The sequence below is a fragment of the Anopheles cruzii genome, chromosome 3 (genome assembly GCF_943734635.1).
Source record: "Anopheles cruzii chromosome 3, idAnoCruzAS_RS32_06, whole genome shotgun sequence".
Lineage (NCBI taxonomy): Eukaryota > Metazoa > Arthropoda > Insecta > Diptera > Culicidae > Anopheles > Anopheles cruzii.
In genome coordinates this window covers 84,168,927-84,195,132 of record NC_069145.1, presented here as the reverse complement: position 1 = coordinate 84,195,132, position 26,206 = coordinate 84,168,927, and the positions used below count along the sequence as shown (strand labels likewise).

Here is a 26,206-nt window from a genome sequence, read left to right as displayed (position 1 = left end):
TAAACCCGGACTCCAGCAGCAGCAGCAGCAACATATCAGGCGAGCACATACGGCAAGATGGAGGGAACGGAGAGATTAAATAGTCACACCCGGCCGCAGCTCGTAGCAATATAATGAACACTCTGTGTGGCCAAAAAAGGACTCACCGTATAGCAATGCTTCCTCGGAACGGAATCGCCCGTTTCCTCCGACGAACCATTACTTCCGGTCACGGCGGCTAACCCGTGGCCTCGGGAGGTCCTGAGATGTAAATATTCTCCAGTATTTACAGAGAGTGTCCTCGACGGTTCGGTTTATTGGCTCGCTGTCTCACCGTGGAAGAACCAATTTCCATTCGTACGATTTTACGCGAATGTCCCCACATCTGTAGTGCCCACTTCTTATTAGTTTTACCAATCTATAGTCTGTGTTCCTGGACGCCCCATCACGCAGTGAGACAGCGGAGCGGTGAGAAATAGTAAGAAATCGGCGCAAGCGCATACTCGAAACAGGAAACTGAAAGTGGAGCTGCTAGGAATGGCCACGAGGAGCGATACCCAAAGAACCCTCTAGATTATTATTACTACAACGCGCAACTACCCGACAGGCACCCGATGGCGCAGCGGAATCAATCTGGGCGAGAGTTTTGATTTCGATTTGTGGCTAGAAAAGAGGCTCTTGATGTAAAATGGTGTGCGGACCCCGTTCCCCGCACAAGGGAACTGTACTTCCCATTGTTCGTGGCGAGTGGTACAAAACAAAACAATAAGTATACAAAACCGGCTCGCCGATGCTGACAAACCTTATCCGCACTAATCACACCCACTGGCACTGAGATACACGGTGGTGCTGTCTTCCATGGAACGGCAATAGAAGTTTGAAACCATATTTAACTCCTAACCCTGCGGCGCGCGCGCCAACGTGTGCGACGGTCCCCCCCGGGGATTCTGGGGCCTGGTGACGGCTCCCGCGTGGGCACACATTCAACGAACGGATTAATGTTCCTAACCCGACAAGATAAGGATACGCAGAAAATACGGATAGAAGGCGAGGCGAAGAAGTAGTATTTTAAGTGCAGGAGGACACACGTACGGACACATTCCAGTGGAAAATCATCGAGCGTATCAACGCATCCGCATTCGTGCGCCGTCCGCTTGATACGGTTGATCATTTTCCGCGCCCAACACACGTGGTGGGTCGATCGACTCCACGCGAACCGAAGCGAACAGAAGCGTAGCTAGAAGTTAAATTTTCCCTCCGGATCGGGAATCTTTTCGCACAAACACACACGTGTACACGGTTCGATCAGGATCACACACACACTGCATGCTGCATGTTTTTTTTTCTTCCCTTTTTTTGTACTTTTTTTGGATTTCACGATCGATCGATCGATCGGTCGAACACACTTTCCTTAACGTTGCGACACACACACGATTGTTGGTTTTTGTTCATCTAAGTTCTAGCGGCGACGTTCGGAGAAGGCGGGGGGCAATGTGGAATCGCAGCATTAGAGTGTGTGGTAGAGAAATGTTGTAATTAAATGGCACGGACGAAGTGGCGGCGTTAGTCAGTAAAAAAGGGATGTAGCTGGTATGTAGTAAGTCGGACGGCACAGATGTACATAGTTAACCAAATGTATTACAAAGAAAACCTAGGATGGTGAGGAGTAGAGAAAAAAAAACGCTAAACGAGCAAAACCGAACGAGAGAACTAGACGGTGAAAATAAATGAAATCCTAATAAAAATTATGTAAAAAACTACTCTTCGGTGTTGCGATTTGTTTGCGCGATGCGCGACGCCAGCGACATCTACATGTCAACGTGGAAAGCAACCACCACTCGACTCAACGCCCTGATTTCTCACAATGGTTCGTTGATGGACAATTAATCGCGATACCCGCGTGGTTTAACTTGAAAAGATACAATACAGAACTATATTTCCTCTTTCTTTTTTATACAAATACATGTTCCGTTCTAGAATGTTGATAGCAGTACTCGCGGTCGCGCCCCTTCGTGGGGTTCCTTTTTGCTTTTATCGAGCCCGCCCAAGCGGTGCGCTGAGATATTCCAACTGGTAAGCGCCCACCGCGCCAACGTCTCAGTGGGATACTACGGATATCGGGTCCTTGCTTCGAAGCTATAGTTGCGGTTGGTTGGATTATAAATACCATTAACATAACACACGTCGTTGCAAGGTTCGAGGCCCCAAACGGCCACTTCCTTCGGGCGTGAGTGGGAAGCGCGCTGCGCGTTGGGTCCATCTTGGGTCACACAATGGGGCCGCATGGGGCTGCGGCCCTTCGACCCACCTGCTGCTGTGACTTGTGTTTGCAACTCTATTAATAATAGCCTGGTTCACTTTTCGCTTATCTATAGGGTACAACTCTGCTGCTACATTGGTTTGGTGTATACTCTATCTATTTCCACGCGGTACTACGGGCGCCGACTTGCGCCGCCTCCTCCGTTTCCAGTAATATGCCACTAGTTCAACGAAAAAAGCCGACCTCTTCGCAAAAACCGCTTCTTATTGCACATATTGACACGCATTCTGTTTTCTTGCTCTGGCGTATTTGGCTTGCTGGAGATGTGCGATCTTATGGTACGCTTCCGCAGGGTTTGCCGTACTTATGGTTTTACGTTTTTTTTCGAACGTCGTTTCCGTTTAACTAACGAGGACCGAGTAGTCTCGTGCGTCCGGATTCAGTGCCATACTCTCGGTAGAAATCTTTAATCGTTATTATCGCGCCTAGTTCGCGCGTTCGTGTTCTTCCGTGATCGTACCACCCTTCATTGCCACGTCTCGTCGTCTCTAACATATAAAAATAAATTGCTTCGATTTCTTTTTCCGCCGTTAGAATTACGTTTGTCACCAGCCATCTACGATCGGTTTTATAGTCTATAGGTTTTCTCACTCTCGCCGCACTCGGTTGTGGTTTCCACATGTAAATTTTGTATCATTCCGTTTCTTTCGTTTCTAGACTACCGGAAACTTTCGTTGACTATTTTCGGGGCAGAGAACGGTGGAAAACCGAAATTCACACGCCGACAAGGAGCTAACGCGGTCGCGGTCATCCGAAGGTAATCGAGTCAAAGCCTACTGCGATGCTCCTCACGCGCTTGTTTGTCTTTGGAAATATATCGGAAAACAACAGAAACCGATCACTACTGCCCTGCGAAGATGATTGTGTTTGCCGTTACGTCGTGAGAGTTAAATGGTGTGGTGCTGGTGGGAACTGTTGCCAAACGAAAGGATGGACGTTCTGTCGTCGCTACTTCTGTCACACACTACTATACTTATTATTATCCTTTCGTTTCTTCTCTCTGCGCTTGGTCGGTATAAAAAAGCTATAAACGAAACTAATCCTTTCTGCTCGAATATCGTCGCTCTAACGGATGGTTTCTTAGTTCGATGGACTCGCTCCCTTTCGCTCCTACCTGAGCCCCGGGCGCGCTGAGTCAAACGTGGAGGTCCATAATGGTTGGACACACCGGGTTGCAACATAACACTACACCTAAACTATGGTCGTCTCTCCTGTTCCTGTCATGATCGTGAGTGTGTGTGTCGTGAGCCTGAGAGCGTCATGTGCGGCACTTTTTGGCACCCCTCCTCGCCTCCTGTACACCACCCCCCTGTCGTCCTTACTCAAGGATGTTTTCCTTTGTTTAACTTTCTTAGTCTTCATCAGCCCAACTAGATATACTGTACTGTACTCTCCTTTCGGTTCTAGGTGACGTGTCCTCGTTTTTGGGTGATGAACAAACATCTCCGCTATATAAAATACCTACTAACTAATCATACGCTTCAAATGGTGCCACGGGATCCACCATCCCATCCCTTTCCCTCTTAGAGCCATTCTAGTTAGTCCGCGTCCGACCCGTGCACTAGACAAAGTAAACGACTTATAACATAACGTATTTAAAATCACTTAGGGTAAATGACTCGGAACGTACACGTACAATCGATAAACACGGAAGATGTTTACACTTTTTTGTTCTAAAAATAGAGCCTGTACAATTAAATAATCGAATGCAGCGGCGTATGAATGGAGCAGAGGAAAAGCGCACTGGCCCCCGGGACGCGAGGAGGCCGCGGGACTGTGTTCCCACACGCGTTACAGTGCAAATTGTGCGACAACTCTACAACTTAGGAGGTAAAAGCGTAACCTGCCCCGTCGCCGGTACGTGCCGTGCCGCTTCACTCGTCGATAAACTCGACGTGAGTGAACGGGAAGTGGCCAATCTTTCCCTTCAACTCACCCTCCCACTGGCCATTGATGTTCGTCTTTAGCACCTTGATAACGTCCCCGACGCTCAGCTTCAGCGCCGTTTCGTCGTATGCGTTCGGTACGCGCTCCTGCTTGACGCGAGCCAACGCCGGCAACTGTCGGTTAAGGTTGGATTTGAAAATATTCGAGTTCTCCGAGTGATGCATACCGCCGACCGGATGGTGATGTCCGGGTGGTCCACCGCCGCCACCGCCACCCCCGGAGCCGGGCCTTTCGATAATGTTTTCCTCATAGCGCGTCACGTACGGCACCGGAATTTGGCCCGTTTGCCCCGTCCCGTTGCGGGCGGTCCACCACTGCTCTTCGTCCTTGCTGATGATGTGCAGGATTTCGCCCTTTTTGAACGGCAAGTCATCCGGATCGCTACCGTCGAAGTCGAACTTGCCTATTACCTTCTCCTGCCGGCGAATCATCGGTCGCCGGAGCGGCGTCGTGTCGAGATAGTGCAGTTTGTAGAACGACAGCAGATTGGGCAGATCGCCGAACGTTTGGTCGCCGATCCGGTACACGAAGCACTCCTCGCCGGATGGTAATTTATTGATTATGTAGTGGCTAACTTTAGAATCTTCCCGCACGCACAGCACGAAATCGCCGACGATGGTGGTACTGTCGCGCACCAGAAACACTCCACTTTCGCGCTCATTCATCAGCAGATCCGTCGCCTCCTGGCGGGACATTGGACCAAAGTACCAGCTCGTCCTATCGTAAACATCGAAGGACGCCATTGTGCATCGAAGGCTGCGATCCTCTCGCTATCCTAGCTTTTTCTCTTCGTTCGTGTATTCGTGGGCTTTTAAGGGCACTAAAGAACAAAGATCCGTACTGATAAACGTGAAGATTATCTTGTTAAAAGATACTCTTACCTGCCTACCGGAATCCTCCACAACGGTTGCTTAGTTTACCCGACTGCGCACGAAGAGATTCATCCAATAGATTCTGGAAAGTGACGTAAAAATAATGAACAAGGACTCGACGCACACACGGAAGACGACGCTCGACACGACGCGTTAGGCGATTTTCTAATTTTCTTAATCATTCCAATCAAACCCGCTCCTCCCTCCTCGCTTCACCCGCCCAACGCGCTGGGGTTTATGCTAATATGGCAAAAGCTTTTGGTAACGAACCGACACAGCACACGTCTATTACTTGACCGAACGAACCGAACACTACCACCACATCATCAATCCAATAGTCCGAAGTCGCTCCAGCGACGGACAAACTAGGCCCAATTATCACTCCTACACGAAAAAGATGAAATTTTATCTTCCAAATCACTCACTCTGCACTCGGACTGGTTCTATCAACGTAATGCACGTCAAAGCAACCAGCGCCCGATGATAAGACACCCGTCTGACGGACGCATCACACAATCGCATCGCCGTCGCCCTGCTGTGCAAACAGTGGTTTGGTAAAAATCAAAACAACTAACACCCGGGCGCGCTGATATCCTGGTTTGGTGGGACTTTTCACCGCGGGTCACGAACTATCGAGAACCCTCGATTCAGGGTGGGTACGCTGCTGCTAGCGAGTGCCGCGACCAGCGGAAGATGACCACTACTTACTGTGCATAAACAAGAAGAATTTTCCTACGTCCGCGAGTGCAAGTCGGCGCACCCCCTTTTGCGTCACCAGCCGCCAATCACTGCTTATCAATTCATTTCCACGCAGCACAAACGAATCCCCCAAAAGCCAGCGGTGGCCAGAAACTCTGCAATCGGCGCACACCCGGACCCTATCGAACCGGGGACAAAAACAGGCCCTGTTTTATTCGGATATTTCGATAATCGATTCAAGTCCTGCCCACAGAACGCACAATTTTGTAACTGCAACCCTTTTCGCTTGCAATTGACGTTTACTTTGACGTTGGCTGACAGTTTTCGCCCGTTCGCCCGCAACGAGAAAGCTTTGTTCGACTGTGAAAGCTTTCAAATGGCCCGTGAGGCCAACTTTTCGCCTATTCAAATGTGCAATTTCAAAATGAAACTCGAAGTGGCTCAACTGCCAAACGGAGGAAATCTGAGTGAAAAGACCGTAAACTGTTCAGTAAACCGTTTATTTATTTGTTCATCCATTAAAAAAAGTATGTTCCTGCTTCTTAAATTCAGTAGATAGACGAAATGTTGATTGGTACACAAAAACCATTGTAAATAAAATATCAAGTACCACTTTACACGTTAAGTAAACCGTTCTGGTGATTGCTGCTGCTCCGTCGCGTCACTTGGACGTTTCTGCTGTAACAGTAATGTTTTCTACTACACAGTAAACTTTAACAAGATTCTCTAGGTCACTTTGCGTTTTCGAAAAGATTGAAGGCACGTCCTTAGAAATCTGGTTCGTTAAAACATCTCCGGAAGAGGGAAAATCGCCCAACAAATATTCGAGAAGACTCGAGCGCTGTGGTGAGAAAATGAGAAATGATTGGTTCCCCCCACACACATCCAATCGGTCACGTTCGCGGAGCGCCCGTTTCGCGATTCTCTGTTCTCGATGGGTACAGCCCATCCAACGGAAACGTTAGATTAACGAGTTGTTCGGGAGATTTCCATTAAAACATGAAAATATTTCTTCCATATCTCGCACAGACACCTCCGCTTCTCCCTTCACTGCTAAATTCGATGTAAGTGCGGTCGTGGTGGCACGTTTCACCAACGTTCCCTCCCTCGCGGATTGTTCGATAGTTGTAAATCAAAACCCTGACTTTACCCTGGTGTGTACGCCAACTTGCCGGTTCTACTGCACCGTACACAACATCTTCACGCGCCTATGTCATTCCTTAGCCATAATAACAATGATCCGGGTACAATACTACAACACTTTCCTGGTAGACGTTTTTCTACGTTTGTTAAAACAATAAGTTATTAAATGCTACAAAAATCGGCATCGCGACAATTCTAATATTCTGACTCTAATTTGCTCATTAGACTACTTCTTGCATGTTTTTCATTGTTATTCGCCTTTCGGTGTTGCCTGCACCTGCCTGCAGACAGTGGAACTCTCTCCTGGAACCGTCAAAATATAGCACACATCATTAAAAGCATTACCATCCTGTGTCCCTGTGGTGTTGTGTTGTGTTGATAGGTTCTATTTGTTTTGTTGTGGAAGACGCTCGTTCAGTGGAACACCTTCCTCCGTTTCGCGACTGGCATCATCCTTCTCCGGAGGATTGTTCCAGGCTTGAAGTTCACCCGTTCCCATAATCACGTACGCGGACGAACCCGTAATATAGATAACAGCCAGAATCCAGAAAACGATCTGCCATTGTGCGTATGAATACTGTAAGGGAGAGCATCAATAAGGTCAGTGATCGTCCAGTCAACTCGATTATCGTCCACTTACAGGATCGTCAATCGTCAGTATGCCGACCATATAAGCCGACACGAAGCCACCGAACGACGAGAGTGTGTTGGCCATACCGAAAATTGTGCCAGAAAAGTTTGGCGCAATATCCAGACCATTGCCTAGGTATCCGGCCGTGACAGCACCGTTCAGGAACAGGGAAAGCGTGAAGATTCCCACCGCCCAGGAACGGTTGTCACCCATGTACACTTGAATGATCATCAAGAAACCAGGCGTCATCACAGCTGAAATTGTAAGAAACGACCATGAAATCCTTGCACTCCATTCATCGCTCTCACAGTTTACATACCAAAAGCAGTGAATATCTTCCTCGTGGCCGTAGTCGACAGTTTTCCAGATTTTCTTAAATAATCCGCTAAATACGATGAGATCACAGCCATAGCGTACTTTCCAAAGTACGGCAACGAGGAAAGCAATCCGTTCTATCAAACAAAATATGTACAAATGTAGTAATCGCCACCTAAAACATTAAAACATCAGCCATCGTACCTCTTTAATATTGAAATGTAGAATGTTCTTCATGTAAGTGGGCAGCTGGTTGACGACGGTGAAGAAACCGAACACGGAGGCACCGTGCGTGAGAATGATGGCCCAAACCGGAGCCGAAGTAATAATTGACTTCCACGGCACGTACGAAGGCTTCTTCTTCTTGCCGGCCGCGTTGATGGCGCTTTCGATTTCGTTTCTTTCCTCCGGGGAAATGCGCGGATGCTCGGAAGGTGTTTCAAACACAACCAGGAACCAGATGATGGACCACAATAGCCCCAATCCGCCGGTGAAGTAAAACACGCTCTGCCAGCCGACGGTGGCGATAAGGAATCCACAGATCGGCATTGTGATAGCAGCGCCAAGCGATGAGGCCATCATGTTGGCGATGAACTTTGATCGATCCATCGGCGGAATCCAAACGGCAGTCAGCGGATGGATGGCGGGCCACGATGCACCGAGGAAAAAGCCGAGCACGGCTCGCAGGATCACCACGGCGATGTAGTGAGTGTTTGCCGCCAGTGGCGTCAGAAGGGTGAGCAAGCTGGCCCACAGCATGCTGTAACCAAAAACGCGCCGCCCTCCGATCACCTCCGCCAAGCGACCTCCCGGGAGCTCCGTTAGCACGTAACCCCAGAAGAAGCTTCCCAGCATCAGATTCTGTTGGCGGGCATCCCATTCAAACTTTTCCGACTCGTCGATCACGGACAGCTCGGTGGTTGAGGAAACGGTCGTCGCGAGCGTCGTATTTAGTGCATCCGTCGTGTTGCTGCCATCGCCGCCGGTGGCAACGCTCACCAAAGCCTTCGTCATTGCGACGATGGCGATCGTAAAGTTTACACGAAGCGCATAGTTCAGCATAAAGCCGAAAATGACCATAATGTTCAACACTTGCCGGCATGTTATCCATCCTGCGGAGAAATGAAAAGAATGATGTATTAACAATTATTCGCAATTTGCCCGAACCCAATGGGTGACGTATTTGATTATTTTTGAAAATTTTACATAATAGTTCTTTAACACCATCCCGTTTGAAAATACACTCAGAAAGTCAAAAACATTGAAGACGCACGTTTTTTCACCTCGAATTGCGTTCATACGACGAGTATACCATACTTTCCCATTATTGTCTCATGTTTTCCGCCCTCTAATTTGCATCCACATTAGTATGCAAGTGATCAACTAATGTGTCGGTCAGTACGACATGCTATGCCAGGCACCTAACGATATACGAGACAGGGGTGTGTCGTACATCTAACGAGGAAGCATCATTTCCTTAGACACTATCTTCAATCGTAACATATTGCCACACCAGCGAAAGGCAGACGGAACTAGTTGCGAACCGAACGACTCAAATGGCGATGGTCCGGTGGCGGTGTCCGCTAAAAACAACTGACGCCGCCAAGAACTGGCGCCTGTTATCAGTCGCATCGCGTGAAGCGTAAACACATCAATCAAAATCAGCGACATTGCCACAAAGAGCTCCCTTACGTCCGTTTCCGATTGTGCCATCCGCTGATTGCTCTCCCTTTCTCGACGAAACATCAAAAGCACATAATTTCATACTTTGATTTTTCACAAAAGTCTTCTCGCCTTTCTTGGAACTGATTTTTACTGCGTCCATCAGCCCAGTAGAACGCAATTCTCGTATTGCTATCTTGGCCAACCCCCCGTAAACCACCCATCACCCCTTGTTAGCGTGGGCTTTGTCCTTCTCGCAATTGAGCACGTCATTGAAGACCGGCCCCCAAGAGGAAAAAATCGTGATCAGCAACGTGCGTCGATATCGCGCGCGTAACACACTGGACGGACTCGTGTGGCCAGCGCAAATAAAACACAGCCGCAACGAACGTGGCAAGGTGAGATGATGATAAAGTTATCGCCCGTCCTGTCATTGGCTCGCAAAATGGCTTATCAATAGAAGCTCTGCTTCGCCACCCATAGCAACGTACGTTTTTCATCAGCTAGGCTCTATTTTAAGTTGATTTGCTCGATTCAGACGATTGCTCGAATGGCTACAAAATATCTCTTCCCTCGGTGAATTAACCTACTTAAATATGGGCGAGGGTTTAAAAATTTGAAAGTGTTGCGCCTTTAGCTGCTGCTAATTAGCTTAGCAATTCTCGGGAGGGACCCATAGCCATCGTGTTAATTGAAAAGTCACATAAAGACTCACCTAACTGCGCGCCAAAAAGGCGAGAGGCGAGTAAGTTTTATGTTTGGTCGCCAACATCCTTCGATAGGTCCAGACGCTTTGTGCAGTTAGTTTACTCCACTATTTATCGAAGCTCGACCGCACACAAACCCTGTGCGGATTTATTGCAACGCATCGTGATGATCACGCGCCGATTAATGGCTTTTCTTTATCGCAACTGATTAAAGGGGGTCTGGTCTCGCCCCAGCCGGTCTCTCATGATGTCATCGGTTCGAGGGAATCGCAAAATGATTGACAGAGAAAAAACATCCTCCGTCGAATGTCATTCATGCCGCCGCGTGTGTCTCCGGTCGGTCGTTATCAAGGGTGCTGTGTGTCCTTCTTGCGTAGGAACGTTACGCACGAGAGTTCTATTTTAACGTCACATTAGAAGGTCGCCATATTTCTACAAGAATAGTCAAACCTCCTTAAACTCTACTCTACGAGGGAAGTATTTGCAAAAATAGAACAAAGCAAATTCGTCATTTCCCTGTGAAACGTCATGTGTTACGTGTTAGTCAGATAAGCAGGCGTTGGTTCCATGGCAGGACAAACCCTTGATAAGTTTTCAGACAATAGATGTCCGCCTGGTGAAATTGTGGTTCCAGATTTCATCATCTATCTACCAAACCACTTTTCAAAAACCGGTCCTCTCTAAGCCAAGAATCACATCGCTTTTCCTCAATTTTGCAGTCGCCCACCGACGATTTGAACAATCCTTCTGAAAACCTCCAGCGGCAGGCTTCAAATGTAAATGAACTTTCACTATCGGCACAGCCCGGGAAGAAATGGTTCGGTAACCGTAGGGCAGACAAAACTTAAGGCTATCACAATCATGCGCTACAAGCTACAAACAAACACACTCCAGCCGAATCGTGTGGTCAAACTTAACCTAACGAATACGGGGCGGCGATAACCTAAGGGTCGACGAGCAATCCATTAAAAATGCAACAGATGTCGGAGGAGAACTGATTAAAACAAGAATGATGAGGGCTACAATTACCCGCACGGTGTTACTAACTGCTTCGTAGACGGTACCGGTAATATGATGTAAAGGCGCGAATCGAAATTTTAGTGTTTTAATTTTTTACCCAACCGCGCCCTCTGGTTTCTGAGCAATGTGGTGTGCGTACGAGGACGTCAATGCTGCCACAGTGAGCAAACGTGAGCATCAAGTGGTTTGATGGGAATCAAACCCATTTATCGTGACCACACTCGGTTAGACGCGCGCCGTTTTATTGGTGTCACGCTTTCAATTAATTGTAACGAACACTACAATGGGTCGCTCGACATTCCAGCCAAAAGAGGCCCAGCAAGTAATGGAACAATCTATTTCGATTGACCTACAGCCAGACGGTTCTCGGTGTCTAATCTTCGTGTTGGAACTCTTCCGCATGATGTTGTTTCCGAGCACCAGGGAACCATAAATTACTTTCTCGCTACAGGCTCCCATTCATTTTATGTACAGTAAATAGTTGCAATTATCTTCAGTTCCATACCTGCAATGCCGGTAGACATCTTCAACGGAGGGAGCGAATACTGGTGCAGCCAAAATCACGGAAGAAGCGAACGGATGTTGCTGAAAGTAAAAAAGGAAGTCGGAAAACACCTCTTTCAATCAATGGAAGCGATCAATAACCCTAAAACATTGTTAATTATTATACGTTAATAACACATTTGCCTTTAATAGGTTATTACACCGCTTCAAAGCTACTTCTATAAAAAGAAACTTTTCATCCAATTCACGATCCGGATCACAAGAACGTGAGTTGTTGAAAGAATAGCTACAAGCCCGAACAATCCGATCGCCGATCGCTCGCCAAAAAGCAGTCAAGCAGAGCAGAGATCCGAATCATCATAGCTTTCGTTTCAGGTAAAAGCTGGCGCCAATTAGCTTACACGCTAATAAATGTGTCATTAACAGTGTGATTCAGTCATCTCACGGCCGTACCCGAACAGAGCACAAATTCAGATAATTTATGCGAAGTTAGCACGTTTACGAAGCGCTTTCGGTCGGCAGATGAAAAAGACAAACACATCCCAAGACGCGCTACGATGGAATGGATGTCACGAGACACGATTTAACCAAGATAAACAAGATTTTATCGCGTTCTTGCCTTGCTTGTAAAGGCTTCTTCGCATTTACACAGCCGCAGAATACAGAACCACACACTTCAAGGTTACGGCCGGTCCGGGTTAAACTGAAGAGCGGACCCGACAGGAAAAGCCCGACGGCCCGAACCGGTTATAGCGAGTTATTTAAACGATTAAGCGATATTCGCATGTCCTTGGCCAATCCTGTGTCACCTTGATCGGTCGGGTTTTCTCGCTCCTGAAAATGCTATGGAAACAGGTCCATCCCAGAAGGCCATTAAAGTGAAGCCTCTTGAAGCAATCCTGTTGCGCATTCATGGTCAGTTCGCGCAACGCTAGAACAGGTTCAACGGACCTCAGCCGGGGGGAGGGTTTAGTCGGCGGCTGCATACGTGTCACTGTGTTCTGCACGTGCACTCCGCAAGTGAATAGAATCGCTTGGTGGTGGTAGCGATTCGTCGATTTTTTTAGCACATGTTGCACGCCTGCTTTGACCGCTGCGACATTAATCACCGATTGTCGGCGAAATGGGCCGCCGATGGGGGTACAGGTAGGAACGCACACCAACTCTATTTTTAGCATACCGGTGGCACCGGATCGTGAGTCTGGCAACTGTGTGCACTTTCGCGCTCGTTGCTACCTCCGCGAAGTCGCGAAGTCGCGAAGTTTTACCTCACTTCATTCTTCATTCACATCCGTCTACCTCACAGTGCTCCGGTTTGCGCTTCGGGCACAAACCGGATTTTTATGACGAATTGTATATCCATCGCGGGTTGCTGTTTGTTCTTGATTATCTTGCGATACCAACGTGAGCACTCCTTTGCTTGGGTTGAGTATCATCTGCCGCCAGTGTTTACGTTGGCGTGTAAAGCACAATTGCATGGGGCATCGGTGCATCGGCATGCATTATCACTGCACTTAGAGGAACAAATAGTGCATAGCGGTGCAGCTGTATTTTCGTCCGTCATTACGCGACACAGACGCAGAGATGTGTCGGTCTCTAATCCCTGGGCGCGCTTTTGCTGCCAGCTGTTCGCCGGCTGAAACCGTGCTTCGTCTGGTCGATCTAATCTCTGCAATATCGTTTGCCTCTTTGCACACATTGCACTTTCCTTCCCTATCGCTACTCGATCCGTCTCACTTTTACTTATGTATCGGTGCAACACAATTTCACTCGGGCTCAGCTCAACCCGGGCACACGATGGTACTCCGCCAAAAACCACAAGGACAAATGGTACACACCAAACCGATAAGTCGCGTGCTTAACGTTTAAAAAATAACCTTCCCTTCTTTACACTAATCCACAACGCTGCGTAGTTTGTGAACTAATATTCTTCTCAGCGCAACTGCACCATGATCTCGCTTTTCGCGGGCCGCTTTCTAAAGTACAACTTACCCTCACTAATGCCGCTAATAACTGTCCAATGAAAACGAAACACAACCAGCGCGATCGAGTTTCAAAACCGAAAACGCTAAAACGTAAACTTTACCGTCCAATTGTCCAAATGTCCAATATCTCGGTACTGACTTTGAATTTTCTAACCTCACTCGCGGACCTCACGCCGAAGAAGCTCTTCGTGGTGGTAGTGGACGCGACCGAGCGCGCATAGCGCACACACACACCGCATAAAAAACAGCGCTTGACGTCGGCCGCCGAAGACTCATCCGGTCTTGCATGATGAATTGGCTGAAACGGCCAATCCCTTCCGCGTGGACGTCAGTTAATTACTCTCCCAATGCTCAACTTTTCCATTTTCTCCTTGCTCTTGACTCGATACAGCATGCTTCGGAGTGGAATTATGTGACTAGCGTATAAAGGATATTGAACCAGTAACGAATGTGGCCGTTGCAACTGAAATGCCTTTTGTGCTTCGTTGTCTTTCGAGGCGACAATAGGGCCTATTGTCGGTGTGTTTGTGGTTGTTGCGAAACGTCGGCTTTTTTTTTGCCCAGTGCGTCCCACTTTTTTGGGTACTAACTACGCAAGCAGCGAGACGATCGTCGCACGTGAAGACAAAACGGCACGTGATTGTTCCAAATGTCCCCCGAATGAATCACATTCCGAATGCGTTGCGTGGCCGTGCTATGTTGGAATACCAACACGAACCTATTGCTCAATTGTCCCTATTTTACCCACGCACGTTCTTGGTGCACACACATCGGCAGCGGAAATGGGCGGAAGTTGCCGTGGGATAGATCTATTGTGTAGCCACTTCGCCAATGGATGCCTGTGTCATTGCGCTTGGTTGTGACGTCGTGATGTTCATTTTTAGAAGTACTCTTCAACTCTTTTACAGACACTTTCAAACCATAAATTAACGTGCCTGAATGATTTTTTGCAGTGTAGTGGTAGCGTTTGCGGCATGCTGCTTTGTGACTGTAGCTGATCGATGTGTGGAGCAGACCAATCAATTGAACTTCTGTGTGTAACTTTATTTGTAAGGCGAAGAATAACGCATTATTTACGTCAAACCGTTGTTAGTTACCTCGCACAAAAAAATGGTTGAATGAAACTAAAGTTCAGGGTCATGGCTACAACCCAGTCAAGGTTTACTGACTGACCGCACGTGAGGTTTTTAACTTTACGTACTATTTTAATGGTGTCCTTCGTAAGAAAAGTCCATTATTGAACATGATATTTTTTAATTACGGTGATAGATTTCGGTTTGAAAGTAAACATTTTTTACCCAATCAGATTGAAAAGCGAGGATTATTGGTGTTAGGAAGTTTGGTTAGGTGTCAAATTTACCGAAGTTAGGTTAGGGAAAAACTTATTTACGTTACTTTTTAAATTTACCTTCATCGTGTTCGCTCACTTTCCAGCAGGGCCGCCTGACGTTTTATTTTGACGTTTCTCAGCTTATCAGCCTTCTGCGAATCGGCACGTTGCTAGCTCTATGGGGAAGAGGCACGGGTTAGAACCGAAATATCTGTTTCCAGAGTGCGTTGGAATGGTAGTCTCTGAAACGGCGGTCGAAATTATATAATCCCAAATTGCGGAACCCATCTTTTGCAGTAAGCCCGCCGCGCCGCTGCATCAAGTGATCCTGTTGGGCGTCAGCGAACAGCGAATTCGAAGAGGCCGTGGATGTTGAGAATAGAAAACTCCTCGAAGGTGAGTCGCAAAACGGTGCCGGGTGATAATCGATAAATCGGACGATCTGCCGGAGGTGTAAGATATCGCCGCAGTGTGCAAATAGAGCGTTGCTGGAGAAGAAAATTATTGTTTACAGCCTGTGATGGCTTCGCATGACTAGCCGACCGACATTAGTATCCTCATTTCGTAATCATGTGGTACTGTGGTACCGGCGAAGAGCGTATAGATTGTAAGGGCGTCCCCATTTCCCCTCGTTTCTCGCTCTCGTTGCAGAGGAAAGTGTAGTCTGCGAACGATGACGACAGGAAGCACCGGATCAACATTCCCGAAATGGCAGCTGGCAATACTGATCGGGGCACCCGTGGCGATCGGCCTTGGGTATCTTTACTGGCGCAAATCCGCCGATCAGGGTGGTGACAAGCTGACGAAGAAGAAACTGGCCGACATAAAAGACAAAACCATTTCGCTCGACGGTGACGATCGGTCCTCGTTGGAGCCGAAAGAAGCGAAACCATTGAGTGGCCGCGAACTTGCGCTGCACCACAAGAATGAGGGAAACAAACACTTTCGGGGCGCAAACTACGAACAGGCCATCGTGGAATACAGCGCCGCTATCGATCACTGCCCGGAAGGGGAAGCCACGGATCGAGCCACGTACTACCAGAACCGGGCGGCGGCCTACGAGCAACTGCATAATTTTCGGGATGTGATAAACGACTGCAGCAAGGCGATCGAATGTAACCCCACGTACACTAAGGCCCTGATACGGCGGGCCAAGGCATATGAGCAGATAAAACAGTTAAGCAGTGCGCTGGACGACATTACGGCCGCTTGCATTTTGGATCAGTTTCAGAACAAAACCGGACTCCTGCTGGCGGACCGCATCCTGGGGGAGTTGGGCCAAGAGCACGCGCGCGAAGCGATGAAGGACAAGAAAGAGGTGGCACCGTCGAAGCTGTTCATGAAGAACTATTTCAGCTCGTTCAACAATGATCCGGTCCGCAAAATGGTCATAGCCGGTTCGGAGCCGAAAGGATTCGTCAAGGCCAAAGCACTGTTTGATAAGGGAGAGTACCAAGGAATCGTGGCCGCGTGCACCGAGGAAATCGAATCGAGTGAAGCGGAAGCCGAGTACAAGCTGGAGGCGTTGCTGTTGCGAGGAACTTTTTACAACCTGATGGCAAACTACACCGAAGCCAAGCTGGACCTGGATGCGGTGGCTGAGCTGGAGACGGCGGACAAAAAGTTGCGCGTAAACGCACTGATCAAACGAGCGTCGCTCGTCGTGCAGACGGACTCGGAAACGCCGGAAAGATGTTTCGAATATTTCGCCAAGGCAGAGGAGATCGATAACACAAACTGCGACATCTTCCACCATCGGGGACAGGTGTTCATTCTGATGGATCGCATGGACGAAGCGATAAACGACTTTGACCGAGCGCACAGTCTGTGCCCGAGTTCGGCGATCATCGCCACACATCTGTGCTACGCGCGCTACCGGATGGCACTGATGAGCAAAGACGAAGGGGGACTCCGGAAGGTCATGAAACGGTTCAACGACATCCTAGAACAGTTCCCGAACTGCGTCGAGTGTTACAGCATCATGGCGCAGGTGTTGACGGAGCAGCAGCAGTATCAGGAGGCAGACAACTTTTTCGAGAAGGCGGCCAAACTGGAGCCAGACAATGCCCAAATTCTAGTGCACCGCGGGTTGCTGCAGCTACAGTGGAGGGGAGAGATCGACGAAGCGACGAAGTTGATCAGAAAAGCGATCGACATCGACGATAAGTGTGAGTTTGCGTACGAAACGCTCGGTACGATCGAGGTGCAGCGCGGCAACCTCGTCGAGGCTATCAAACTGTTCGAAAGTGCCATCGCACTGGCCAAAGCCGAACGCAGTCTGGTTCACCTGTACTCGCTAAAGGACGCCGCTATCGCCCAAGTGAACGTTTCCAAGAGCATGGGATTGAGTATTAACAATTTTTCTCCGTCGTACTTTGCTTAAACTCCCGCTTATCGCGTTGCTGGAATCGGATCAAACCATTGCGTTTAGGTGGTCACGAAGAAGTCAGTTTAGTGGCTTCAAAATGCAGTTCTTCGGTGGTTCGGTTGATACAATCTGCCAACACCACGCAACGTTATTTATCTTGTACAAACATAACTAGATAAAAGTCCCGGTTCCACACGTCACGACATCATCCCGCACACAGCAGAAGCACAGCAAGGTAGAGAACATGAGAATGCTCACAAGCGAGTCGAATAAAATTACCACGCATAAAAAGTTAAACAGGTTGCATTTGTTCGTTGTTGTTTAATTGCATGCGAAAAGTTTCCCAAACACTGCGCGCTGAGCAGTGCAAGTTGCGGCCAGTTCGTTCGAAGTTTTTCTGACCGATTTATGATAGAACGCAGAAGGAAGAAGAGATTAAGTACTAGAAAATGTTTTTATTATCCATGTTTTGTTTTTCGTTAGAATACATTGGAGTAGTGATAAGTAAAATATATTTCATACTCAAACTGTATCGGATCTGCCTCCGTTCTGTTCGTGAAAGTAAAAGCCCATATTGATATGTTTTTCGCAAAACATATTTAGTCCTTTATCCGCTTATTTCAATAGCGCGGTGCATATCGGCAGATTAAATGTAAGAAGAAAAAAACGGAACAATGGTAGTAACAAAAACTTTGAGTAAATAATAAATATATAAGTTATTAATAAATAAAAAAAACGTTTGACTCCACCACGAAAGGGTCGAAAGAAAAACGAAGCAAAAATTCAATCAATTCCATACTACAGTTCCCATTTGGATGGTCATTTGAAACTAGGAACCGAAATTCGTAAAGCCCTGCACACATCATGCATTAGCAGCTCGTGGGTTCCGCCGCTGTGGCCAGTCGGCTAGTGTGTGGTGTCCACGTAAGATCGTATCTTTTTTCACTTTCTCTGAGACTAGAAAATTAATAATACACCTTAACGGTTTGTTATGTGAAACATGTACTTCTAACATTGATGAGTAGGTGCGTAACTTAAGAATGTCCTCCCGGTTCAGCAGCAGAAGGATAAATAGATTATATAGTGTCAGTACGAGTTACGCTGCGCTGTATCACCATTTGTTGCATATTTCGCTTCGCATCTTTTTGGTAAATAAAACCACATTTCAAAAATATCACTCCACTACACGTTATCTTACCACCGGTGGTCACACGATGTCCGCCCAGAATCAAACGGTCGGGGTAAAACCGGTCGACTCGGGGGAGCATCGGGTTCGATCGGTTGAGCTTGCCTTGCAACCTCCTCTCTCGCACAGTTGTTGATTCTGTTGTCCCTCACCGAAAAGGCAGGAACAGTTGCATGATGCTAGACTTTTTGAATTATAATCTAATGAGCTAATCAAAAGTAGATCCAATTGGATGGTCAAATCAAATGTAAAAAGGTTTAATTTCTTTAAGATTGAAGTGAGTGTGAACAGTGAGTTAGTTGATGATTGATTAGCAGCTAAATAATATCGTCGTTCGAAAGGCTTAAACCAAGTTGGCGCTGCCCATGTTGGTTTGTATGTGTTAGCGAATGCTGTATGATTAGGATATAATGAATGGTTACTTATTCGTCGTCACCTTCGTCGTAAATATTCGAAAACAGTCACATCGCATCGTATACCCCCGCTTTCGGTGGGTATCGCACGGATCTTAAGCAGCGACCTGCGTCGTCGTCGTGATGACCGCGAATACTCCTTTATCTTCGATGCCACCGGAGGTGGATACACTGGATACTCCTTCGCCACCACCATTGGCGGGTGCTTCAGCTTCTCCTTCGCCATCGGCGAGGCTGTTGCCCTGCAACACTTCCTTCGCTGTTTGCTTTTTCATTTCCAAAAATTGGTCACCGTTAAAACGGTTTTTTTGATTTTCGATATCCTTCGGAAAATAAAACGGGGGAATCGGTTATTTATGTAACAAAATCATACTAAGAATGGGTAATGTCTGCCATAAAGCACAAAAAAGGTCGGATCAGTAAATGTTAGTAAACATAAGCATGCCATGCGTGAGCGGAGTTCGCCTGGTGCGAGATACCGATGCACTTTTCAATCACAAAACGGTCTTTGATGGAAGCACACAGTTATATGGGCTATTCTAAAATCTAGTGTTCAAAACACTTATTACTAGTATGAAATTCTCCGAAAGCTTCTTAAAAGCATTAACATCCGGTAACAACATGTTCTGGTCAATCACAAGGCCGATCGTTACTGTGAGGTTACTTTGTGGCCCTTCGAGGACGGATGCAAAACGGTACAGCTATGCTGCTTAGTGTAAGAGGTCATTCTAATCACTGGTTGACTTATAGCGCATTAAAACACGGCCGGTCATTTTTTTGTTAATCACATTCGGAACACACGAGCTGAGATTAGTTGTGGACGAGTATCGTTGTTGCCGAAAGCCAGTGGTGTTGTTAGTTAAGCTCGAATGTTTCGGTTGAAACGACGGTCCAGGGATCATGTCGAAACTATCGGAATGAATAGTTGCTTGTCGTTGCAGCACGAGGTTCTTAGTGAGGTAGAAGTTCCGTCGATTGTAGTTAGTAGCGCCCATTACACCGCCGTTTGATGAATGAATGTTAGTGGAAGGCTTGTTAGTGACAGTCGCCGAGAATGGCCATTCGAGGGAGTTCGTTTTAGTTGGGGGGTTAGTTGTTTCCCTCACCGCCGCGTCAGCATCGCCATCACCAGCCTTAGCGTGAGCACAGTCCCTTACCTTATTTTTTGCCAAATAAGGAAGAATTTCACATATACGCTTCCAGTCAGCTGGTAGTTCCCACGAGTACGGAGACTTCGAGTAGTAAATCAGCCGTTCATATTCGATTCGTTTCACTAGCGGTGACAAAGTGTAAGAAACAATCGGTTACAACCGTCACCCAACCGACCGACACACAGACTCGCGAGAGAGCCTCATCACCGACCGACGGTTAACTTACCCGGATTCGAATCCGACTTACTGGCGGCTGCCGCCGATGCGTCCTTCAGTCCGTCTCCGGCACTGTCCTTACGCGAGAAGTGGCTTCGACGGGATCGGCTCAATCCATTGTTTGCGCCGGCTCCGATGACGTTGTTATTCTGAGCATCGTTCGCCTTGAGGGTCGCCCCGGGTTCAACGATAAACACATCATCGTCCGGTTCCAAGTAGTTGCCCATCTCGCCAACGCTGGCCCCAATCGTGTTCAGACCAACGCCACTATCCACGAACGGTGACCCCGTGATCAGCGAGTGTGGTCCGGGCACGATGCCCACCGGGGACGAGAGTGAGTTCGGTAGATCGAAGCTTGTACACATATCTACCGACGCCAGGAATTCGTTGCTGCTAAAATAGTCATCGAGGACTAGTTTGGCCACCTGCAAGCACTCAGAGAAAATGGTCCATAAATGTGTGTCTCTACCAAATGATTTGTATATCCCGTAGCTGTGCCGATGTTGTACCTTTACTAGCTCCAAGCAATCTCCGGTAATTTTAAGATTGTGTTGGCCCACGTTGACGGTATACTTGTACTCGCCAAGCGACGCATCGTTGGACGAGAAGCTGTGGAGCAGCATACCGGAATTACTGTTCCGCTGGCCATTGTTTTGAGACCCATTTCGCGACAGCTTCGCATGGGTGTAGGATGATGGCTGCGTTTGTGAATAGCCGCTGAGATTCAGGCTGAGCGAACCGGTCGCCGTTGCCGGTTGCATGGAGTGCTGGTTCCCCATGAAGGCCATACCGTTTGTACCGCTACCGGCAATATCGACCATTCCGCCAACCAGTGAGTTTCGTGTGTTGGAGGATCCTGTGTCCTTTCTCGGGACCGTTTCATCTGAAGCAGATGACGCCAGAGAACTACAGGACCCATCCTGCGAGTTGTCCAAACGCACGGGCGAAGCGTTCCGACGGATGGTATCTTCGATCAACTGTTTCGCATAGCTACGCGGAATGGAAAACCGAACGGAATTAACGATCATCTAGCGACAACATCAACACACTATACTCACTTGATCTTATCTTCGTTCGGACCCGTGATTTGCACCAGTCGCTCTTTGGCGCCGGTAGCCACTGGAACGGTACACCCGTAAAGATAAATTAGAATCCGCTTTATCGAGTAATAGTAGGCTGATAAGAGACACACAATGTAGCGCAATCAACCAGGAAAGAGAGGAAGCTTCGTAGCGACACTTAGAGCAAACATATTACTGTGAAATCAGTGTACAGAGGAAATTATTTGTTTTGTTAAATGAAATAGCAAACAAAACGTTGTTAATTGTGCATATCTCTCGCTCGCTGTTTGCCACACTAACCAATCAAACGAGCCTTTTGCTGTTACCAAACCAAACCATTAGCCAACAAATTATGTTATTATGATGTGCGCACTCCCGATGCAAAATGTGCTCCATTAATGCAGTGCAAGGGTGCGGAACTAGTGCGGAACACAGAGTATGATTGAATGTTTTTTTTCATTTTGTGCTTTGCGATAAAAACACTCCAACCGTGCCGGAGGATTAGCCTGGGAACGAGTCTTTACCTCTTTGGAACGATATAACAGTTTCCGACAGTTCCTCAATCATGTGAACTCTACGTCCCTTGATTCCCATTACTGTGGACCGATGGGTGAGTGTCCAGGTAGAGGAATAGATGAAAAATTTACCGTCGAAAGTTAAATTTACTTTTCGGTTCGTAGTCGCTCGGACTCGGACTTCTCCTTTGCCCTGAAGCAGATGTGTCTTACCTTTGCCGGAATCGGCATTGCGTATGACGATCTCATCCTTGCAGTAGGTTTTGCCGGGAATTTTTGTTGGCTTCGGGAACTTGCCGGATGTTCGAATGAGCTCACCCGGAGCTAATGCCGGTACCATCTGACCGAGCGGAGGGGAGGAACCCAGCAGGCTAGGGTCGGCCATAACGTCGGGCTGCAAGGAGAAGATGGTCAGTGCTTTGGCCTGTTTTTCAGTTCCGTTCACTACAGGACCGATCACGTACCTCCACATTAGTAGCTTTGTGTTTGTAGTACGTATTTGTACCGTCAGACACCTGCCAGGATTTGGCGCGCAGCTCTATCAGCTCCAGCAGGTTCAATCGTGTCATTATGTTCAACCGCTCGTCTTGGGACGCATTTCGAAAAATGACAAACGCACGGTCCAGCGTATCTTTCGAAACGTTCTCTAGTTGCGGCCCGTGGAGCCGCAGGTTCGCAAGCAGTGCATTCATGCCGTCCGCATTGTTGCACCCGTTCGCCAGGCTTGCGGCCACATTTTCTGTCAGTGAAATAAGCTCTTCGACTGGAAAAGATGTAAGGAAAAACAAGTCGGTAAGAGATCCGCTCCGGAACGCTCACTGCTCATCTGCTGCGCACTTACTGGATTGCACTTCATAGACAGGCAAATGGACATGCGACTGTTTTAGCGTCGATTTCAGTGGTCGAGCCGGTTCCAGATTCTTCACGGTGCGCCCCATCTGCGACATGCTGAAGCTGGATGCGCTGGCTGCTGACACACCGTCGATGGCCACGTTCGATCGGCAAAGGCAACACTGCGCCTACTGCGTGCCCAGTTAGTAAGTAGCCACAGGTCGTCAAAGCTATCGATTTTTCAGCTTACTTTGACGGGCCACGAGTTACGAAAACTTACTTCACTGCCGTATATTGCACGTTTCGAAAGTACTGCGCGCTAATGGTAGCGCAATTTCCTTCAATGCGCGTAAAGGACGGAAAGTGGCAAAAGAAAAAACGAACCGAGCGTCCGGCGTACGAGCGACAAAACAAAAATGTGAACAACTACGAGTTGAACGCTGCTTGCCCTCCTCCCCTGCAAACGAAACGAAAATCGAAAAGGTAACATTCGATAAATGGCGTACAAGAGCGGCTAAATCTAATAAGCAAACTCTGCGGTGGCAGAGTTCCCCCGTCGTGGTCATGTATTGTCGTTTTTCTAGGAAACCCTGCAAAATTGTTCAATGGTGCCGACATCTTAATATTTTTGCATTTAATTAGCAGTGAATACCAATTTCACGAAGCATAGCTTGCTTTTCTTTGCACCAACCGCGCCAAAGATGCTTCTCCGTGGGGGACGGAAAGAGAGAAAGCTACGGAAGGAAATGCCCGTGCATTCGCTGTACACACAGTTCGATCATCAATATTCACGGATGCAACACACCTCCGCGGCGTGGCGGGTGGAAAATATATTTATAATACACACATATGCACATTACGCTACTGCTGACGATAGCGAAAACAAGCGGAAAAAATTGTCAGCCACTTTCCCGAGAGCCAGCCAAAGCCCCGAATACGGAACGAAGTATTCACAGCGCACAAAATCTGTTTTCTCTTGAGGCCTCGGAAGAATGTGCAAAGCTTTTTATTGCCGTTTCAACGGAGTCGCATTTCGATTTTCAACCCCATGCTTTGTCATTGGCCAATCCAGCCGAAATGCAGTGCGGGGAATCAGGATCACTTTCGGAGCACCCACTTTCTGGTGACGCTTCCTCGGTGCCACCGGATTTGCAAACCGCAGTTCTTCACCAAATTCACTTCTCGATAGCGAAAGAGTCCACTTTTACTTCGATAATTACGCATTTTCGTTCCTACCTTTCTGCTCCCGAGCAACTTTCCAAACCCGATGAATTTTTCGTATGACAAGCTGGTCGTACACTGACAGCCCGGTCCAGATCGAGCATCGATCGGCGCACTTTTCATCGACATGGCAGTGATGCCGGAATAGTTTTTCGTCGATTATTTTAATTTCCTTATAAAATACAGACAGCGCGATCGTTTCGAGCGTTCTTCATTCAACAAATATATTTTACCTCAAATTAAATTATTTCTGTTTTTACAATTTCAATACGCACTACACATTCAATAATGACTGGATGGTAATTTTCATTAATAACCGTCTAAATGTGCGAATCTACGTGCTCGGTCCGGGGGCCGTTTGTCATCCTCCCACTGTTCCTCAGCCTTTGTTCAGTGCGCGGCCAATTTTGTTGGGCGTAGAGATGCTTCTAAGCTCAATCCTGCAAAGAAGGGGTGAAGACAAGGAACCTTAGTCACAGTGACCAATCACACCACAGCGGAAGGCGCCCCGCACTCACCTGATGTTACGAGGCAAGCATAGTGTGTCCAGCTTGCACTCTAGAACCTTTATCATGGCGAGTGTGTAAAGCGTTGGCTCAAAGTCAAGAACGTGTGTATCGCTGTAGTCAAACGACGAAGGGTCGGCATTGATCGTTGGGCTGGATGAGAAGGTGAAAGCATAGATTATGGACGGAGAAATAGGACAAGATTCTACTACCCATAGCGTACCATGTGCCTCCGAAAAGAAACATGCGTTTTCCGATGACCAGGCACGCTTGGCGCCGTCTCGCTCGCGGAGCCTGTCCTTGGGGCTTCATCAAGCGCCACACGTTGCGGTCGGGATCGAAACAGTAGAGATCATTAAAGTGCATGTCCAGATTGCCATTGTAGCCCGCGAATATGTAAATTTTGTTGTTGTACGTAACTGTGAATAGAGTGAGGTAAATCATGAACTGAATCTTTTCCATTCGCAGTCCTTGCGGGCAATCAACTTACATGCTGAATGACTGCGACGACCCAACGGGATTTCTCCTGTCGTTTTGGGTGTTTGCCAACATTCCGTCTTGAAATCCAGATATTTGATTTTTGGGCAGTAGATTTCCTCCTGCGAATGATACGGGGCCACGGCATCACTTCTGCCGCCAAACACGTACATTCTTTCGTTGACAACGGTTGCCGAATGAAAGTCCCTGTAAGAGGGGGGCTCCCCCAGGGTGTTCACGTAGGTCCAGTGCATGGTGCGCAGGTCGAGATAGTAAACGTCGCAAGAAAACTTATCTATGCTCTCCTCGAAACCACCGAAAATATACATGCGAGCCCCGTAGACGCAGGCCGAGTGTCCGTCTCGTGCCCCCGGAACTGTCCCCGTAACGGGCGGGCTCGACCACTTGCGGGTTGCCGTGTCGAAGCAGAACAAAATGTCGCACACGATTTCGTCGTTTCGGCCGCCCCACAGGTACACCTTCTTTTCGAACGCCACCGCCGTGTGACCGTAGCGCTGGAACGGAACCTCCGGATATTTGCAGGGGACACCGTTTTCGTCCTCCATCGGCGGAATCGAGGACCAACGCATGCTGTGCGTGTTGAGACCGTGAACGTCGATGGCGCTGTTCGAGCGATAGTCCTCGCCCGTGCAGTAGCCCCCGAAGGAGTAAATCACATCACCTACGGCCACCGACGCGTGGTTCACCCGGCGGGGTCCGCCGTCCAGATTTATGATCCAATGCATGTTACACTTTGGCCCCCCTCGTACAGGCGAAGCTTTTCTATACAATTTGAGCAACTAAGAAACAAATGGCAACCCTCTCATATTATGCCAATCATGGCACAGCTCTGGCAAATTGTTATGCACTTTTCGTTATCACTTCAAATCCGAGCGCACCAGCCTCCTTTAGCCGGTGGTGGGTGGCGGAGGATATTGCACTGTAAATGTTATCATGTACAGAGTTTTCCCTTTCATTAAATGAGCTAAAAGTACGCAATATTACTGTTTCTTATTATTTCTTGTTTTGCTTTTGCTAGACACATCGTTCGTCGTGGTGCAAAGCTGATTTTGACAGCGGCCCGAGCACGAAAGGGCGCCATTTAGCACTGCGGGTTCGTTTCGCCACTTTTTCTGACGCAATTCTG

The 26,206-nt window shown here is 47.9% G+C and overlaps 5 protein-coding genes across 7 annotated transcripts; 1 reads left to right on the top strand and 4 right to left on the bottom strand.

The window, feature by feature from the left end:
- Positions 1–2,006: 2,006 nt before the first annotated feature.
- Positions 2,007–5,024, bottom strand: LOC128274880 (adapter molecule Crk). Of its 2 annotated transcripts, XM_053013220.1 has the most exons (2): positions 4,840–5,024; positions 2,007–4,782 (listed from the first exon to the last, which is right to left on the bottom strand). In XM_053013220.1, exons 1-2 carry the CDS (start codon positions 4,987–4,989, stop codon positions 4,174–4,176), a joined length of 759 nt encoding a protein of 252 aa, XP_052869180.1. In that variant the 5' UTR covers positions 4,990–5,024; the 3' UTR covers positions 2,007–4,173. The 2 variants fall into 2 exon arrangements, with proteins under 2 accessions (XP_052869180.1, XP_052869179.1); XM_053013219.1 differs by having other exon boundaries at positions 2,007–5,024.
- Positions 5,025–6,309: 1,285 nt separating this feature from the next.
- LOC128271316 (sialin) lies at positions 6,310–13,155 on the bottom strand. Its single transcript, XM_053008781.1, has 6 exons — positions 13,068–13,155; positions 11,801–11,880; positions 8,111–9,018; positions 7,911–8,043; positions 7,601–7,845; positions 6,310–7,537 (listed from the first exon to the last, which is right to left on the bottom strand). The coding sequence occupies exons 2-6, from the start codon at positions 11,817–11,819 to the stop codon at positions 7,346–7,348; spliced, it is 1,497 nt and encodes a 498-aa protein (XP_052864741.1). The 5' UTR covers positions 11,820–11,880; positions 13,068–13,155; the 3' UTR covers positions 6,310–7,345.
- Positions 13,156–15,296: 2,141 nt separating this feature from the next.
- Positions 15,297–18,197, top strand: LOC128275124 (mitochondrial import receptor subunit TOM70). Its single transcript, XM_053013524.1, has 3 exons — positions 15,297–15,336; positions 15,412–15,510; positions 15,766–18,197. Exon 3 carries the CDS (start codon positions 15,788–15,790, stop codon positions 17,495–17,497), a length of 1,710 nt encoding a protein of 569 aa, XP_052869484.1. The 5' UTR covers positions 15,297–15,336; positions 15,412–15,510; positions 15,766–15,787; the 3' UTR covers positions 17,498–18,197.
- LOC128275123 (eukaryotic translation initiation factor 4E-binding protein Mextli) lies at positions 17,907–24,133 on the bottom strand. Of its 2 annotated transcripts, none has more exons than XM_053013521.1 (10): positions 24,092–24,133; positions 22,866–23,312; positions 22,489–22,787; positions 22,238–22,418; positions 22,034–22,105; positions 21,507–21,567; positions 20,958–21,438; positions 20,459–20,873; positions 20,188–20,354; positions 17,907–19,404 (listed from the first exon to the last, which is right to left on the bottom strand). In XM_053013521.1, exons 2-10 carry the CDS (start codon positions 22,969–22,971, stop codon positions 19,177–19,179), a joined length of 2,010 nt encoding a protein of 669 aa, XP_052869481.1. In that variant the 5' UTR covers positions 22,972–23,312; positions 24,092–24,133; the 3' UTR covers positions 17,907–19,176. The 2 variants fall into 2 exon arrangements, with proteins under 2 accessions (XP_052869481.1, XP_052869482.1); XM_053013522.1 differs by having other exon boundaries at positions 17,908–19,404; positions 20,239–20,354.
- A 153-nt stretch (positions 24,134–24,286) lies between these two features.
- On the bottom strand, positions 24,287–26,096 carry LOC128272365 (kelch domain-containing protein 3). Its single transcript, XM_053010160.1, is given in 4 exon segments — positions 24,287–24,516; positions 24,595–24,788; positions 24,790–25,001; positions 25,073–26,096. Coding segments are annotated over 4 exon segments (1,200 nt in total). The 5' UTR covers positions 25,806–26,096; the 3' UTR covers positions 24,287–24,455.
- Positions 26,097–26,206: the final 110 nt, after the last annotated feature.

Coding starts and splice junctions, on each gene's coding strand:
- LOC128274880 (XM_053013219.1), bottom strand. CDS start 4,989: ATGGCGTCCTTCGATGTTTACGATAGGACGAGCTGGTACTTTGGTCCA.
- LOC128275123 (XM_053013521.1), bottom strand. CDS start 22,971: ATGTCGCAGATGGGGCGCACCGTGAAGAATCTGGAACCGGCTCGACCA. Junction 22,788..22,865: donor TGTCTATGAAGTGCAATCCA/GTAAGTGCGCAG, acceptor CATCTTTTCCAG/TCGAAGAGCTTATTTCACTG. Junction 20,355..20,458: donor TAAGTCGGATTCGAATCCGG/GTAAGTTAACCG, acceptor TGTCACCGCTAG/TGAAACGAATCGAATATGAA.
- LOC128275124 (XM_053013524.1), top strand. CDS start 15,788: ATGACGACAGGAAGCACCGGATCAACATTCCCGAAATGGCAGCTGGCA.
- LOC128271316 (XM_053008781.1), bottom strand. Junction 7,846..7,910: donor GAAGATATTCACTGCTTTTG/GTATGTAAACTG, acceptor TTACAATTTCAG/CTGTGATGACGCCTGGTTTC. Junction 7,538..7,600: donor TACTGACGATTGACGATCCT/GTAAGTGGACGA, acceptor TCTCCCTTACAG/TATTCATACGCACAATGGCA.